At 35.3% G+C, this 16,199-nt stretch overlaps 2 protein-coding genes and 1 non-coding gene across 22 annotated transcripts in view; 1 reads left to right on the forward strand and 2 right to left on the reverse strand.

Moving 5' to 3' along the window:
* The window catches only part of Ih (I[[h]] channel), a 68,898-nt gene that overhangs the window by 34,054 nt on the left and 18,645 nt on the right, over positions 1-16,199 (forward strand). For 19 of the 20 annotated variants that reach the window (XM_015982048.2, XM_064355703.1, XM_064355702.1 and 16 more), the window contains one exon: positions 6,196-6,708. In XM_015982048.2, the coding sequence (XP_015837534.1) occupies positions 6,196-6,708 (513 nt within the window). Of the gene's footprint in view, positions 1-1,428; positions 1,674-6,195; positions 6,709-16,199 lie in introns of those variants that run through there. The other variant, XM_064355712.1, reaches the window with a different exon arrangement.
* On the reverse strand, positions 607-688 carry TRNAS-AGA (transfer RNA serine (anticodon AGA)). The gene has a single exon. It is a non-coding gene; the product is annotated as a tRNA-Ser (tRNA).
* Positions 14,993-16,182, reverse strand: LOC100142523 (15-hydroxyprostaglandin dehydrogenase [NAD(+)]-like). The gene is made up of 6 exons (XM_008198112.3): positions 16,024-16,182; positions 15,783-15,978; positions 15,609-15,735; positions 15,456-15,559; positions 15,184-15,407; positions 14,993-15,138 (listed from the first exon to the last, which is right to left on the reverse strand). Exons 1-6 carry the CDS (start codon positions 16,098-16,100, stop codon positions 15,045-15,047), a joined length of 822 nt encoding a protein of 273 aa, XP_008196334.2. The 5' UTR covers positions 16,101-16,182; the 3' UTR covers positions 14,993-15,044.

Genomic DNA, 16,199 nt, shown 5'->3' on the forward strand with positions numbered 1-16,199 from the left:
GAATCAATTGGCGGGGCCATGGACGGCCGTCCCCCGAGGATTCGTAACGGCTGGGCCTTATTGATTAGCTTTTTGTTGAAAAGTACGGCGCCTACCTCAACCTCTTCAACGACATCAATTTTTAACCGGTCCAAGGTTCGGCAAATGAAAAGTTTACAGCGACCTTTTTGATTTTTTCGACTCCAGACTTGGAGTGAATTATTAAGTCCGAGAAAAGTTCGCGACTCAATGCGAAATTGTTTCGTTGCGCTTTAAAATTGCAGCGAGCGATATTTCCGGGAAAGGTCGCCTCGCAAATCGGGACTAACCTACCACGAAGCCGCACCAATTTTCTTGCCGGAAAAAATTGGCTCGCATTCGAGGAACTTGACCTGCAGGATGATTTACAAACCGGCCATTAGTTCACACATTCTGCAAACACAATTTAATCCGGGCGGTATCGTTATGCGAGCCGGAGCGCACAGGTGGGGACATCCATCATTCAGAAAGCGCCCCTGACGTCACAGCAAAATTGGATCAATCGAATCGCAACTTGACTCCTCAAGTGAAAGGTTATTGGTGAACCAATCCCATTTTTTAAAATACCAAGTAATTAAAAAAACTGTACGCAGTCGGTAGGATTCGAACCTACGCTCCCAGAGGGAATCTGATTTCTAGTCAGACGCCTTAACCGCTCGGCCACGACTGCTCACGCAAGCCTTTTTCAGGCGATTTTGTGAGCGCGTTTCGACCCAAATTAGAAATTCATCGATCACTGAATACCAAACGAACACAAATTTTGGTTCGTCTAGTAAATAAAAAAAGGCGGTTGAATAATTTGACCCGTGCAAAGACGAAACTTTGCTTGTGTAATTCAAGCCGTTCGCAAGGTTGGGGTTAATAAATTTTACGCACGTCTTCCTCTTGGTATTAAACCGTTACCTACTTCCGAATAGACATTTCCTTCGAGCCACAAAAAGAACCGAAAATACCTCGTCCTCTATGATGTTTCATGCATAAAAATAGGAAATCAATGCAATAAATTAATTTTTTCCGCGCTGACTTGTTTTTACAATTGCCCATTAATTTTGTTGTTTTGCGTGCAATTGAATCAAACATACGCGGAGAAATGAGACAACGATTAAATGAAGACAAATGGCTGCACTGAATGCTAGAAATCAATACGACGAGATAATGAAGTAATAAAAGGAGTCGCTATTTACTTAATTAATGTGAGCGGTAATTCAAGTGTACATATACATACTGATAAGTTAAAACATGGAACAATACTCTTTGAAGTAGCATATGTTACAGTTGATAAACCCGGAATGCTACTTCTTCGATGGTAGGAAAAACAGTCACTCGGGCAAAAAGCAATTAAAGATAGTCTTCTAGCAGCACCTCATTAGAAAGCGAGTTAATGGGACCTCACGGAGTTTTGAGGTTCACCACTGACCAAGAGTTAAGGTCGAAATTAACATGTTTGACAGTGTGACAAATTTTTAGATCATGTAGTTTATTGAGTCGAATCTTTACATGTAATAAAGAGTCGTGCTTGGTCTCCATTCGCGCTTTAACTAGTGTTTACTGTTTGGTTTAGTGAGACATTTTACAGTCGCTGCCGGCGGTAAATTTCCAGAAGTTACACTGTTGCATCCAAAGAAAAAGGATTATTCATTCAACAATACCAGAGCGTGAGTAAAGTCACCTGCACTTTGCCGAATTAAAGAATGTTTCTCTGGTTTGACGAACGGATTGTTTTACGATTGGTCTTTTTATAGCTCCACAATTAGATTCTAGTTATTGCTTGACAAAATAACCGATTTAATTGTATTGTTGTTGTTATTGTTGACTGCGGAGATTTACTACAGTTCGATTTCCACTAGTGGCCAAATCTACTCTTTGTATCCAGCTCGGCAGTAATGAATCAAGTTAATTTTAAGTTCAATGTGATCACCATACGCTCATGTGACTTAATTATCTTAATAGTTGGAATTTTTGTTAAATTGTTTGAAATGTACTGACATTGTTACAACTTGGATTTCTTCCGGTCCAGCATATCCGACCCGCGTCATAGACGTCCCGAGCACAGGTACCAACAATAAATGATGATTTAATTTGGCTTTTTTGCACTTTGTGGACCAGCAATAAAATAATCGCTCTGACCTTTCGAATTTTAATTACTGGGATGCGCCGTCATTGAAGCGATTTTTTTCATTTCACATTTATTTGGTCATGGTAAAGCAGAATTTTCGTAAAAAGTAGTTTAATGCAAGTCATAGAGTCTGTGATTGCTAAATAGATTGCGTGCACTACTTTTTAGCAAAAGACAGCTGCGAGTACAATTGAACTTGACCCAACAAGTTATAATAACCCAAAATACTACCATTAATTTATATCTTTTTCACACAAGTCGACCTACTTGTACGCATAGCTTTCAGTCATGTTAAAAAATTGATTTTAGAAATATTATTTATAGCGAGCTTATGTGGCCTCCAACTAGGTATGCTAAAATACACAGGGCATGTGGAAAAATAAACGGTTCGACTTTTACGATCACAAGGATATTTGATTTTTTGCCACCGATTGTAAACTTACTTTTTCGAATTTAGTGTCAAAATCTAGAATATTACGATCAGCTCTTACAAATTTTTATTATTATTTGCTGATGCTTTGCTGTAAATAAATGCCAGTTAATTACATTTCAATTTGTTATGCAAAACGGAGATCAAATCATTTATTTTTTTGCCATGATAGGAAATTGATTGGAAATTAGATTCATTTCAAATCAAGATAATAAATAAAATCTACGTAAGTATATTATAGTTTAATTTTTTTTTCAGATGCTTAAACACAACAGCTGAATCACTTAGTTTTGTACTATTTCTGTATTCCAAGAATACACGAAAATTACCATTTTTCCCAAACCATGTGTTCATGTGTAAAAACATGAATTTAAAAAATGAAGATAAATTGTCTGCTTTAGACTTAATTACTTGTCGTTAGTTTAAGGCATAATGATGTTAATTAAAAATTAAATAACAAAAGAGGCAATTAGCTAATTAAAATACGTAGTAAATTTGTTTCTTTCTGGCATTCTGGTTGAACAGATTTGCGTTACTTAATTTCAAGCCGATATTTTTATAAAAGTTAAGAAAATTTTATTGAACAATTTACAATGAGATAAATATCTAAAAAATAAATTGTTGTTATTCAAATCGTTATAAACCGCATTTTTTATTACCAAACCTGCTTTGCTAAGAGCCACATTTGTTGGATTATATAATCATTCTTTTGCAAATTACCGTGACCAGTGGAAATATTTACATTTCAAATAAAATATGATTTTTTTATTCTGGAAAATTAGCAGGGTCAAGGTAAAGTCAAAAGGCAAAAACAGCGATTTACTTCGATCCTATTTACATACTTTAATTGGAATTTTTGAAGCCATCTTTTGCAAATAGTGCAAAATCAATTAAGTCAATATTTTAAACTCCCATTTGTAACTACATTTTTCAAAACAGGAACTAAATAAACGTTATCTGCATCGTTTAAGCACATATCACAGTAAATGGTATGTTAGTAGGTACCTATTAGTTACTGATAAAAGTATACTTGGGGGTTTTATTATTGTTTTTTGTTTTAAATAAATAAGGCCTTAGCCGTTTATCGGTTTTCTGGCCATAATTATGTTAATTTGCCTATCTTGGCACTTAATGAACATATCTACCTACTAACGCATCAAACTATTGGTATCACAATTACAAATTTTGACGCGGTTTTATAAATAATCGTCTTTTTATTAACGAATGTTCAAGTCTATGGAGACAATAAATCAAAGTAAAATAGCATTTAATAGAAAATCTGATTGGTTTTGTTTGATTTTCTAAACAATAATTATTGTTGCGTAGGTTATTGTAAAAATCGTAATTTGACTGTTCAGTCGAAAATTATTTGGTTGATATTTGGCTTTATTTGCAAGTATAATAAAAAAATATATCAAAAATTGTCTTGGAACAGTACTAATTAAAATGGTACTGGACACGTTGTTACCTAGATACCTATTTTAACCGATCACGTTTTCAAAAATGTGCCATACTTTCGCTTAGTACGCCGGAATTTTTTCCTAAGTAAACAATTTTCAGAATATAAGACATTATCAATTAGATAAAATTCTACTTTATTAAGCGTTCACAAATGATAACGTGCCATTATGAATGTAACACAAAAATGTAATGATCCTGCAAACACACAAATATGGATTAAAATTGTTTTGGTAAAATAGGCTTTTAATTTGTACAAGTGCAATTACATGGTAAAGCAATTTAATATTAGATTTATGAATTTATGTGGTACAAAAAATTAAATGCTTACGTTAATGTGCTATTCATTCTAAACAAGACATTATGTTAGAAGCTTGTTATATCTTCTCGTAAATAGCAAACTTGACTTTTAATTAAGACACGTATTATGGCGAGGAAATACGAGAAGAATTTGAAAGAGGAGAAAACTTCTAGAGTGTTTTATGACTTGCACTCACTGTCGTTGAGCAAGTATATTTAAACGAAACAAAAGAAGACAACAATAATTTTGTACTTGGATAAATAGCTTCAATATTTTGGACGAATTTATGCAAAAAAATACAGTGTTGCAGTGTAGTCTTCGTTTATTTTTGTATTTTTGCGCTAAGTTGAACAAAAAAATATGTGCCTTTTGGAAAAAAAAACGATATTGTCGAAACAAATATGAAATCTTTGTCCAACAACCGAAAAGAGGATTTATTTTCATGCACGGATTGCTAATTGTTTATTTAAATGAGAATAATTTGCATAATGCGTAAAATTGAAATCCGGAATATATTTTCAAAGAATATAAACGATTTTCCTGCTAAAATTAGAGGTAAAATTTAATTCGCCTTTTGGATTAACGAATGTCGGTGTAAAGGGAGAGCATAATGGCCATCGTAACACAGCACGCGTTCTCTAATCTCTTCCTCTTCGACATTTCCCCTGGAAAAGTCAAGTCCCCGTAAAATGGGTGGGACTCATCGCAAACACTTGGTATTCTCTAGGGGCCTATGAGCCCTTATGTGCATTATTGGAAAAATAACTGTTCGTGCATAAAATTAAGAATGAAAAATTGATTCATAAGATGGGCAAAATTTTTTTAGTCTGACTTAAAAATATAAAAATAAAGATGAAGTTGCTCATAATTTGTAATCTTTGCTCAGTAATTTAAGAAGATATTACTTCTAAGCCCTTCTGACTCTAGTATTTAACAAAATTGTGATTTTTAATAATACTTAATAATAATTCTGTTTTATTAACCAAAAAGTTATGACAAGACTAAAGTCCAGATTTGAAGGTAAAAGAACAAAAAGTGTAGAGTATACGAAAGTACATACAAGCTGGCCCAGTAAAGTATACATTTAAGAGTCTTTATTAAATGAAGAATATAAAAAAATTAAAAATAAATAAAAAAATCGACTTGTGTGAGCTCTTTTGAGTAAATTGGCTCAAAACTCGGGTGGCTTGTCTTCCGTGGGCCATCCTGTATAATACCTTCCAAACTTTATTATTAAAAGAGATTAATAAAATCAAGCATTTTTTATTCAAATAGCAATAAAAAAGATCAAAAAGTCAAAAAGTACACATTTGGTGGAGGGACTCTGTCCATAACTACCACATATTCCCTCTCAATTTGTGCCACTTTAAAAAAGTTCTGTCGTTGTTTTATCTGTCGTTGTTTGATTGAATAATATTGTAAACCCTTTACTCTCACTAGAATTTTGACAGAACGGATTATGTGTTGTGTAGCTACCGATGAATTTGGGACGAATTTCTAGTGTCGCCCACGAACAGGAAATTTTCACAAAAATTTTGTTTGTTGATTGATGTTATGTAGGAAGTAGTTCGGCCCACTGTAAATTCTAATAAATTCTTCGCTGTTTCCAGTAGAGTGCGTAAAGTAAAAAATTTATATTTGCTGTTTAGCGCACGAATAATTTCTGTCCTTTAAAAAAATGATTGTGCTCGTACTTTTTTTGATTATCCTTTTTTCTTAGTCCTAATACCCTCCCCGGACTAGACTTAAAACGCGCTTAAACTGTGTTATTCCGAGCGTGTTTCCGGCGGATTTTCCGGCAGCGATCAGCCGGCGTGGAAGCCGTCGCCGTGGAGCGAGCACGTGGTGATGTTGTCGTGTTGGATGTTGCAGGGACGGTGGCGGGGACGGTGGAGAAAGACGCGGTGGAGCTCGGCGCGTGCCCAGTCTCCGGCTAGCGAACGGACGGGTGGCCGCGGCTCAGTCCGAAGAAGAGATCCGTTCGCCGCCGCCGCGCCGCTTGGCCAAGGATGACTCCATCAAGATCAGCATCGAGAACACCAACACGTGCACCGACTCCCTGGTGACCGCACTCGATGACGAGACGCTGCTCATCGCGGACTACCTCTCCAACGACATGAACTACAAGGGCAGCGGCAAGGTCCACTTCGGCGTGGACGATGTCTCGCTCTACGGCACCCCCAAGGAGGAACCGGGGCCCACTCCCCTCGGCTCCGCCGAAGCCGGGAAACAGAGCTTCATCAAGAACCAACTGCAGGCCCTCTTTCAGCCCACTGACAACAAACTCGCCATGAAACTCTTCGGATCCAAGAAGGCACTCATGAAGGAGCGGATACGGCAGAAGGCCGCCGGACACTGGGTCATCCATCCATGCTCCAGCTTTCGGTAAGTCACACTCAAAAGCGAATGCTAATTCACCCAATTTGAATTGCTAATTCTTGCAAAAACATGCTTCCAGACATTTTATCTTGTAATAGTTCATAACCAAGTGATTAACTACAAATTGAATCAACTGGAAATTTTTATCATGACACAAGTTCACATTGTACACACCTGCTGGTTTATAATTTTGAGTCACCAATAAAAATTGTCATTGACTTCTTTAACAACAATCTGACAACTTCAAATTTAGTTTTTATTCGGCTTAAATATTAAATTACATGTTACAAAGTAATAGGCTTTACTATTAAAAATTGTTGCAAAAATTAAGGCCCAACCAATTGCATTTTCTTAACATTTTCTTGAAGTTCGGCAGTTTCGCCTAGCTGTTAAGAAGATTAGGGTCCTGGAAGTAAGAAATAAACTTTTCTATGACTTTCCATTAAAGAATAAGATACAAGATGTGAACATTTTATTGCTTCTGCTTTACCATTTTATGATATGAGACTTTTTCATTTACTTTTTGTTTCCGAAGAATTTTATTAATGTAATGTAATGACTGAAAAACGTTTATTTTATAAAAATTTCAATCACTATAGTTTCGTCTCTATATGTTTTATAAAACACTTCAATTTCTTCAACAAAAAAAAACATGCCATTCTTTCGTTATTTAAGTCTTCAGGATATTTTTTTAATTATTTTTTTTTTTGGCTTCATGCTTGCACTTTTCAGTTTTATGATACGAATCTGTCATCAAACTGATTGTTTCTAAAGAATTTTTATTAACGTATTGTCGAAAAACGTTTGAAATTTTACTGTATGTAATTTGTACTCTTTTTAACTATAAGGAGTTAAAAAATCTTTGTGTTATAGAGAAAAAAATTGTTAATTCTATGCATATTTAATAAAAATTCGGTCTCTACTTTTGTCTCTATAAACTGATTTCTTTTTGCGACTTTTATAAAATACATCAATTTCTTCGAAATTTAGGTTTTTGTAAACTTTTGGAGACTTATTAGCTGTTAAAAGCAAGTTTCTGCGTATTATTGTAAACACATTTTTGAAATCAATTTTTGAAGGTGTTTCGAATTTTTCTTCGTTATCTTCATCTTCAGAAACTTAGTATTTCATAAAAAAAAATCCAAAAGAGTGTTTCGAGCTGCACCAAATTTCAAGGCTCGAGTTACGAAGCTTAAAACTTGGAAACTTCACTTTCGTGTAAATAATGTTGAAAATTTTTGCATTTTGATAGCTGTGTTTACATTTCGCTTGTAGGAAAGTTGAATACAGAGGTGTAATTCGCTATTCTCGTTCCAAAACATCGGAATTTTCTTGTTTTGAGTAAAGAGTTAAAGACTAAGAGGATTACTTAGAGTTAAAAACTTGTCGATAATTTCCTCTGGAAACATGCAATTAAAAATGCACAACTTGTTATATGAGAACCTTTTTGCTTATTAAATTTACTTGCGATGCCACGGGCATGTTCATTTTGTAATTAAACAGACACCGGAAGCTTTTGGACTTAGTATGTTTGTTTTGGTTTAATTTGGAAAACTTACAAGTTGTACGAGGGGATTACGCGAGCTTTATAGTTAATATTAATTTTAATGGATTTATGAATAATTTTATCAGCCCGGGGATTTTTATTGGACCCACAGCTGAACTAAACCAAAAATTCGTTTGCAGGAGTATTACGAGCACAGTACTATTGAATGCAATTTATGAAAAATAAATTTAAACATTCCAGAAACGATACCAACACCTAATGTAGGGCAAATGCTTAGATTTTGCTAGAACTACTAGCAATCAAAGCTTATTAATAATTCATTTCATTGCAATGTTCCCGCAAACGCTCTTGCGAAACCCTCTATGCACTTGTGCGAAAATCGTTTCAGTCTGTTATTGACAAAATCACACAATTATGTTTGCTCATTTCAAAAATTTATCAGAATCCATGCCGAAGAAAGTTCGGCTCTGCCATCTCCAGTTCCCATCAGTCGATTTCTCCGGGGACGGAATAAAAACTTGATGAGGACTTTGTACGAATATTTTACATTGCGAAGGTCGAAAAGTTGCTGATTCTTTTCTACCGACCTCGCACCTTTCTTCGATGGCATTATCGTAAAATTTGCCATAACTTGTGCTAGATCAGACCGTCCTGTTTTAATTGAGCCGTTTGTCCACAAAAGTGGTGTTATTTATTACTGTCTAATAATGACCTCTTGTCGTCTGAACAAACGGCTCTAGGCACTAGAGGTAAAAAAGTTCGATTAATTATACGACCTTGTTAGTGGATCTATTTCATTTTTGGTGGGTTTTTCATAGGTTGGATCGATACGGAGTTCGGACAAGGTGGGCTATGCGGAAAGATATGCTACGCTATTTAGCTAATGGATCTTGCAAATGTACATTTTCCAGCCATAATCGAAAAGTTCTTAATTAATAAATATTTGGATTCATAAATTTGAGTGGAAATATCCGAAATCAAATTGCTTGAAATTAGATTAACAAATTATCTTGTACGCACAGCTCTGCGGCTTGGAAAAATTAAAAATCTTAACGATTTTAATTAAAATGTCATGTTCAAAACTACAATTTCAATGAATGGACTTGAACTTTAAACTACAAACGCTGCAAGTTTAATGAGATATTAATTGGGTTAATTGTCAAATTTTGACGAAAGCCCATACTGCGGCCAAAATCTTGCTGAAACATGATTACGATGTCTACTATCTGTCCACAAATTGCAGTTGTAGCTCAAGACGTGACATGTAATATCACAAATAAAGCGATAATAAATGGTTTAAAGGTGCAAGGTGTGTTTTCGATGCAATAAAGCACGCGTCTCTTATATTAAAAATCCCATTCGTGACAAAGCACAAAATGTACTGATACTGAGATACTCGTTCAATAATGCTCTTTCCTGTGCAGGCAAACGAGTATAATATACACAGTGTATATCATGTTAAAAAACAGATAAATTATACATTCGGCAGCCTTTGTATTTATGTCATAAAGTTTCGAACAACTAGGAAAGGAAATGCAATTTGCGCTTAATTATTTGGGGTATAATTTCGTCCATTTTTTAAATAATTACATATAGTAGCGAAAATGTAACAATGTAACAAGCCTGAAATTACGGGCTTTGCACAATTCGGAATTTATTCCATTCAGGAGTAAGTCAAAGTCAAGGTTGTTCCTTTAAATGCATTCCATTTATTGTTGTAATAGAAAATAAACGAACTGCATGATAATTAATTACGAACAGTTTAAATTCCAGCTTCTGGTGGATTTTGCACAGTAAAGAGCGACTTGTCCGCACAATAGGCTTGATGGACGGGTCAATATGTCGTTAATTTTGGCTAGATTTCCGCTAGTCCTGCCATACAGGTTTTAGCTAATTTTGATGTATAGAGTGATGTAATGTAATGGATTTCCTTTTCCTGCTTGGACAAGAATTTCTATTATTCAATTAAAATTGTCCCAAATTGAAAAATATTTGCTCATAAAAGTCGGAATCTTGACTTTGTTACTTTACAGTTTCTTGCCATAAATTATAACGTGGTGTCAGAAATAGAAGGGTAAACATTCAACGTGGGCATTCGCACTCTTCACGTTCTAGAAATAACTCTTTTGTAGCTTCGTACGTGTCGATTTACTGTTATGTTAAGTTCTATACCGTTAAAATGATCAGAATTTTGATCAAATTTGAATGTTCACCATTAGTTTGAAAGTGTATTGACACAGTAGCTTTTCTGGAACTTTCAGATGGCTGTTAAAAGTAGCTAAACCGCTTTCATCTAATGTAAACTACCAGAAACAAGTTGCAAATTGTTGTTTGTTTTTTAATCAGGTAAATTTGCAAATGTCACTGGCAAAGAATATTTAATTCAGTTTAACACGTGTGGGAAACAAGAATAAAATATTTGTGCTCTAAATATTTAGTAATATTCTCGAAATATTTCTAAGGCGATTGTGTGTATTGTGAACAGTCCGCTATTTTTCCGTGTTACTTCATCTCTATTCTTCCATATAAACATTCATTCCAAGAAAACACAAAGAATAATGTGTAATTGCGAACATTATCACGTTCTACACACAGCTTAACAAATATGCTCGTACCCTTTCTACAAAATTAAATTTAGGCCTTTATGCGATAACATCAGGAAACAAAATTTGGCAAAACTGGAATTTAAAATTTTCGACGAGATCTGTTGATTAAAACAATATTTTAGAGTATAATGTAATTTCCACACATTGTGTGCTTTTTTCCGAAATCTGAAATAGAATTGTTGTTCTACAAACCGTGAAGAGAAGGTTAATTGCGGAAAAACACCCACAAAAAGCGTACTTCAATTCAACCGAAGGAAAACAATGAGTATTCTGCTGGAAAATGTATATTTTGCTCTCATTCATTTATTTTCTAAAATAAACATTTTGCTAATTATTCGACAATTTCTGCTTTCCCGACGTCTTAAAAGGATTACCACCGCCGACTGATTAGTAAAGCCATTGTCCTTTAATAGGACACACAATACCGAAAAATGTCCACCAATTAACCCGAACAAAATCTAGTTCAAATAGCCTCATTTAAATGTCGTATCAGTGGCTTTATTGTGCCATAAATCCCGCGCTGATAGAACAAAATAATGATTCTTTGCAGCCTACATAAAACGGGTTATCGACTTATCGGTTCCCAATTTTGTCGGAATTCTTCCGGGATTTGTTATTATATGTGACAGTTAGCTTTGTTGCGCCAATTTTCATTACGTTGGGGTCTTGTGGGCCCATTAGGTAATTGGTTGAAACAGGAGGAAAATTTGAGTTCGCAAAATTAAAGTTCAATGCCAATTTATTCGACCTTATTTTTCAATAATAATAATAATTACGATTATAGGGTTACAAAAATCTTCGTCTGGCCCTCGGTGTGCCGCGTCCTCGTCCTTGTTTTTTAGCAAATCATTCCCCTGCTAGTGGTAAACCTCAAACATTGTTCCAGGAGGTGAAATAAATGCATGACACAGATCGTAGCATAAAGCATATTTATTTTGTGAATGCTAACTGGGAGCCACATTCGGCTCTCTCTAAATTCGCATTAAATAAACGATGAATATGTAAACTCTGCGAAACATGTGCTGTACGATGAGCATTGTAATGGGAACAAGACGTTCAGCTGTAATTACAGTTAGTGCACTCCCACGCATTATTTTAAGCACTTTTTCATTAATGAACAGACCTTGACTATCATTAAATCTCAACCATCGAAATGCACAAACATTCTTATCGCGGCAGAGTGATGGCTTTTGCATTTCGTGGGCGGAGGGCCCACTTGGTTGTCACTGATAAAATATTGATAAGAGTTTTACTGGATTTTCGGACGTTAAGAGTTCATTGTTTCAGACGATGAATACTCAAACAAGATACTTGAATGAATTTTAATAATTGAATCGACTGGATGCTCGAGCGCGCGCTTTCCTCCCAAACTTTTCAATCTCCTTGCACAATATATTTTTCAAAAGTATTCTCAAAAATGTAAAAAACGATGGTCTCTATTAATTAAGTGATTAAACATCACGAAAAATAAAAAATAGTTTATTTTAGTTCTAACAGAAATCATTAATCAACCACGGTATTTCCCGTCTTGTAATTTTAACGTCATTCATCGAAGTTTAATTCTATAAAATGTTCGTAACAATCAACTCTAAACTTTTGGTTTGTTCCTATTATAGTTTTGAACGCTCTGTGTTTGCTCGAACTAAATATGTAATTTACCAAACATAGCAATTTCCATAACTAATTACCAATAATAATATTTAAATTGATTCATTCGGTGAAAATTTGTAAGCAAGTTCAATACCATTAAAATAACTTTCGGTAAACTTCCGTGGGATCAAGCGTAAAATGGAAGTGCCTTTAGTTAAACACCGATAAGAAATTCTAATCAACCACTAGCCTTACATTAACTTAATCAAGTTTCTACTTGATTTCCGTCCCAAAAGCAAGCGAATTAGAGTTTAAGAATGTCTAAATTGAAATGGAACACATGGCAGAGATTTGTGACACACCAGAAATCGTGCTTTTTATTTTATTACGAAATAGGACAAGAAGGAACAGCAATAATATGTAAGAAGAATTTTTCCAGGCAAAATAAATGCTAATAAACTTAGAGATTGAACATGAAAGTGTTATGATTTTTAACAGAGTACAAAATAGGTTTAAAGTGTCTAAAAATAGCATTAATTACCTATTTGCCCCAATTTGATCAAATTTTTTCACCTAATTGGGGTGCACTATTTAGAAGCCCAAGAATCACGAGTGCGATCATTTAACTGGCGAAGTTGACACCATTCATTAAAAGCAGCGCAAAGGTTAATCTGACATTATGATCATGTTTTCATACAGTTCCCATCGCATATCCCAAACCCAATAAGTCCGGTACCAACAAAACCGCTCTCAAATAAAAATAAATCATTCGAAGTGCTCTAAATTTGTACAATTTTTGACCTGCGACCTAAGCGTTTTCAGCTCGCTTTCCGGATTTCTTGCATGGATGATTTTTATAAAGGATTAAACTATTTAAATCGACCAAGTGTACGATGCGAGGGAGGTAATGGCCCGGAAAGTATATGCGCTGTAAAATTCCCGTTTTTTGGTTTTACACCGATCCGGTTCGAGTTCGTTACCGGGAGATTTGCAGATTTGGGGTGCATTAACTACAACATCTCGCACTGCCTGCAATAATTCGAGCCGAAAATCTCGGGAGATCCTGACGTACCGCAGAATTGATGTGCAGGTATTGATTTCCTCCAGGCTCCCAAAGAACAAACTACCTGGATAAACATTTGACAAAAGTAATACAACACCACCACACATAATCTGAGCCGCCATGAGAAAATATACCGAGGCTTTTGTAACAGAAAACAGAACGTTATTATGAGATTTAGACGGGATTTGGTGTTAAATTTCTATTATCTAGTTTTCAATTGCTCGTCCCACAGGGCGGGAAATGGACACAACAAAACCAAGAGATGATACATTTTTTTCATTCATCTATCGGTTAAAAACGACTAATTTTAGGTACGTCAACGTGATGAATATTTATTATCACGTAGTTATTCCCCTCGTTAATATAAAAGAAAAAAATGCATGTCATTTATTACTCACAAATACTTTGATCATCATTCAGTGGCACTTTTGCACTTTGTACTATTCAAATTCCAGAGATTAAAAATCTGTTACAATTTTTTAAGTGTTTTATTGCATTCGTCACATTTTTTCCCGAAATTGTAAACTTGCAACAGAATAAAGCTTTCATATGGAACTCTAACACATCGATCAGTCTTGACGTAACCTTTCAACGTCTAAAAAGGCCAAGTATGGAAACTTTAAATTTATATTCTCGTATTTTATTCAGTCTCAATAGATTACATTTCATATCATAACGAACTTCAGCTTTAATAAATTTACTCAAGCTTACCATAAATGTCAAAATATAGATACAATAAAAGTGAATGCGAACAAATTGATTCAAATTTACGTGGCGGAAGCAAGTCTTATCGAATAATGGTAGTTTGACATCTGTAATAGTAATATCACACTTGCTACTGAACTCACTGGATATCATTAATATAGAGCTGAAATTCTGGTTTACATTTACATATTTGGGATTGTAACATATGCAAATTTTAAATTTCTTGCTTGTTCTAAGTTGGGATAAAGTTTTTAGTTAAAGCAAAGCAATTAGAACGCAAAGAAAATAGAAAAAAAAAAACGCTGAACTGCTATTCGTAGAAACTTTATTATTCACATGTACAAAAATAAAAATGCTTTATGTGCACGAGAAATTGATTTGGGTTTATGGTGCCACGAAACGTTGGAACTGAAAGGCTGTAATGGCGTTGGTTCAACAAGTGATTTTTCGAATAGTTTCTTGTTCGCTGTTTAATGTCCTTGTTTCCATTTTTACGTTGGCAAGGCTTTCCTAAAAATACATGGCATTCGAAATGGTTCCGGAAAAATTAAAATCTGATTTTGGCTTTGTAAATGACATTTTGGCGGTTCATTGCATAAATACATAACTAGGAAGAGCGTGTTGCGCTTCGTTAAAATTTAAGGACGGCAGTAACGAATGTATCCCATGGTAGAGACACATTATTTTGGGCAAAGCGAGTTGGGTTGTTATTCCAGCAATTGCGGTTTAACACACGTCAAACACATAAACTCAAATTTTGCTGTAATCCACTTACAGCGTTCATTAATTTGTATTGATTCAAACAGAAAAAGACAGTCATTGGGAAAAAAACACCTTGTTCATTCATACACAAATAATTAAAATATTCTAATTAGGAATCCGACGCACAAGTGCAAGGCATCCAAACACAGCCGTTGGTTCCTTTTGTTAGTATCGTAGTTAAGTCGCACCCGATCGTGTCAAAACTGGAAGAGATATTAAATTATTGTTACAGTAGGGTGGTAACAGACCTGGCTCTGCAAATTGTTAATACTTTGACGTTCGTGGTGTCGAAATGTGACGTTGCAACTGATCGGTCAAAGCGGACAACAAAGTCTTGACAAGCACTGTGCAGTGGACAGGAGTCGGTGTTTTCCTCATATTCTGAGACTATGTTCAGCAAAATCCCGCCTTTTCCTCCATTATTACGACCCATAAATTCCAAACAGAGCTGTGTACTCAACACGATTCCTTTCTGTCATAACACGGAGGAATTATCAAACGAAAGCAGTTAGCAACTCACAATATTCTCATCAACCTGATCCTCCCAATTTTTTTCCTTGAACCTGACGTTGTTAATCACAATGTCCAAGCCCTTGTAGAAATTTAGGGTGCTAATAAACGCATCTGCAATTTGCTTGTTTATAAGGTGTGATTATCTGGCAATAAACGAAACTTTTAAGCAAAACATAATTAGCCGGGTTGATCTGAATGAACGCTATCCTACTTTGGCCATAGTCCTTTGAAAACTCTATCACCCGATTGAAACCCTTGCTCTCGTTTGTGTCTGCAATCATTACCCCCTTTTACGAGGCCAGTTAATGTTGTTTTATTCAGTTTTCGGCCTTACCCTAGCCCCGGTTCTTAGCAATTCTCTCACACATCGCAAGCCAATTCCGTCCGTGCCCCCAGTCACTAAAGCTACTTTGTCCTTAATACCATCGCGCCCCAACTGCGGGAAAAATATCTCCTTGTGCGGCTTCGGGGGCTGTTCTGGCTGCGCCTCACTTCTGCCCCGTGCCAGTGACGATTTCTGCAAGGTGTTTCTAAAATTGCAAACTTAGGACTGGTCTGGCCAACCTGCGACCAACCTGGGCCATTGCAGCCTTTTGGCTAGGAAAATAGAGGCGATATTTCTAATGTTTTTTAAAAACAGCAACCTAAACATTATCGAAACGGTCTGAAAAAATATTTGATAATTTTGACAAGTTACATGACCAAATATGACAAAATTTTAGACAGGTGGCTGCCATTGGATAAAAAATGT

This window comes from Tribolium castaneum, chromosome 3 (genome assembly GCF_031307605.1).
Source record: "Tribolium castaneum strain GA2 chromosome 3, icTriCast1.1, whole genome shotgun sequence".
Classification (NCBI taxonomy): Eukaryota; Metazoa; Arthropoda; class Insecta; order Coleoptera; family Tenebrionidae; genus Tribolium; species Tribolium castaneum.

Excerpts from the sequence above, each read along its gene's own strand:
- LOC100142523 (XM_008198112.3), bottom strand. The coding sequence starts at position 16,100 with ATGTTTAGGTTGCTGTTTTTAAAAAACATTAGAAATATCGCCTCTATT. Across the intron at positions 15,408-15,455 it reads ATCAGGTTGATGAGAATATT|AAAGGAATCGTGTTGAGTAC; the intron begins GTGAGTTGCTAA and ends GTGTTATGACAG. Across the intron at positions 15,139-15,183 it reads TTAACAATTTGCAGAGCCAG|TTTTGACACGATCGGGTGCG; the intron begins GTCTGTTACCAC and ends TATCTCTTCCAG.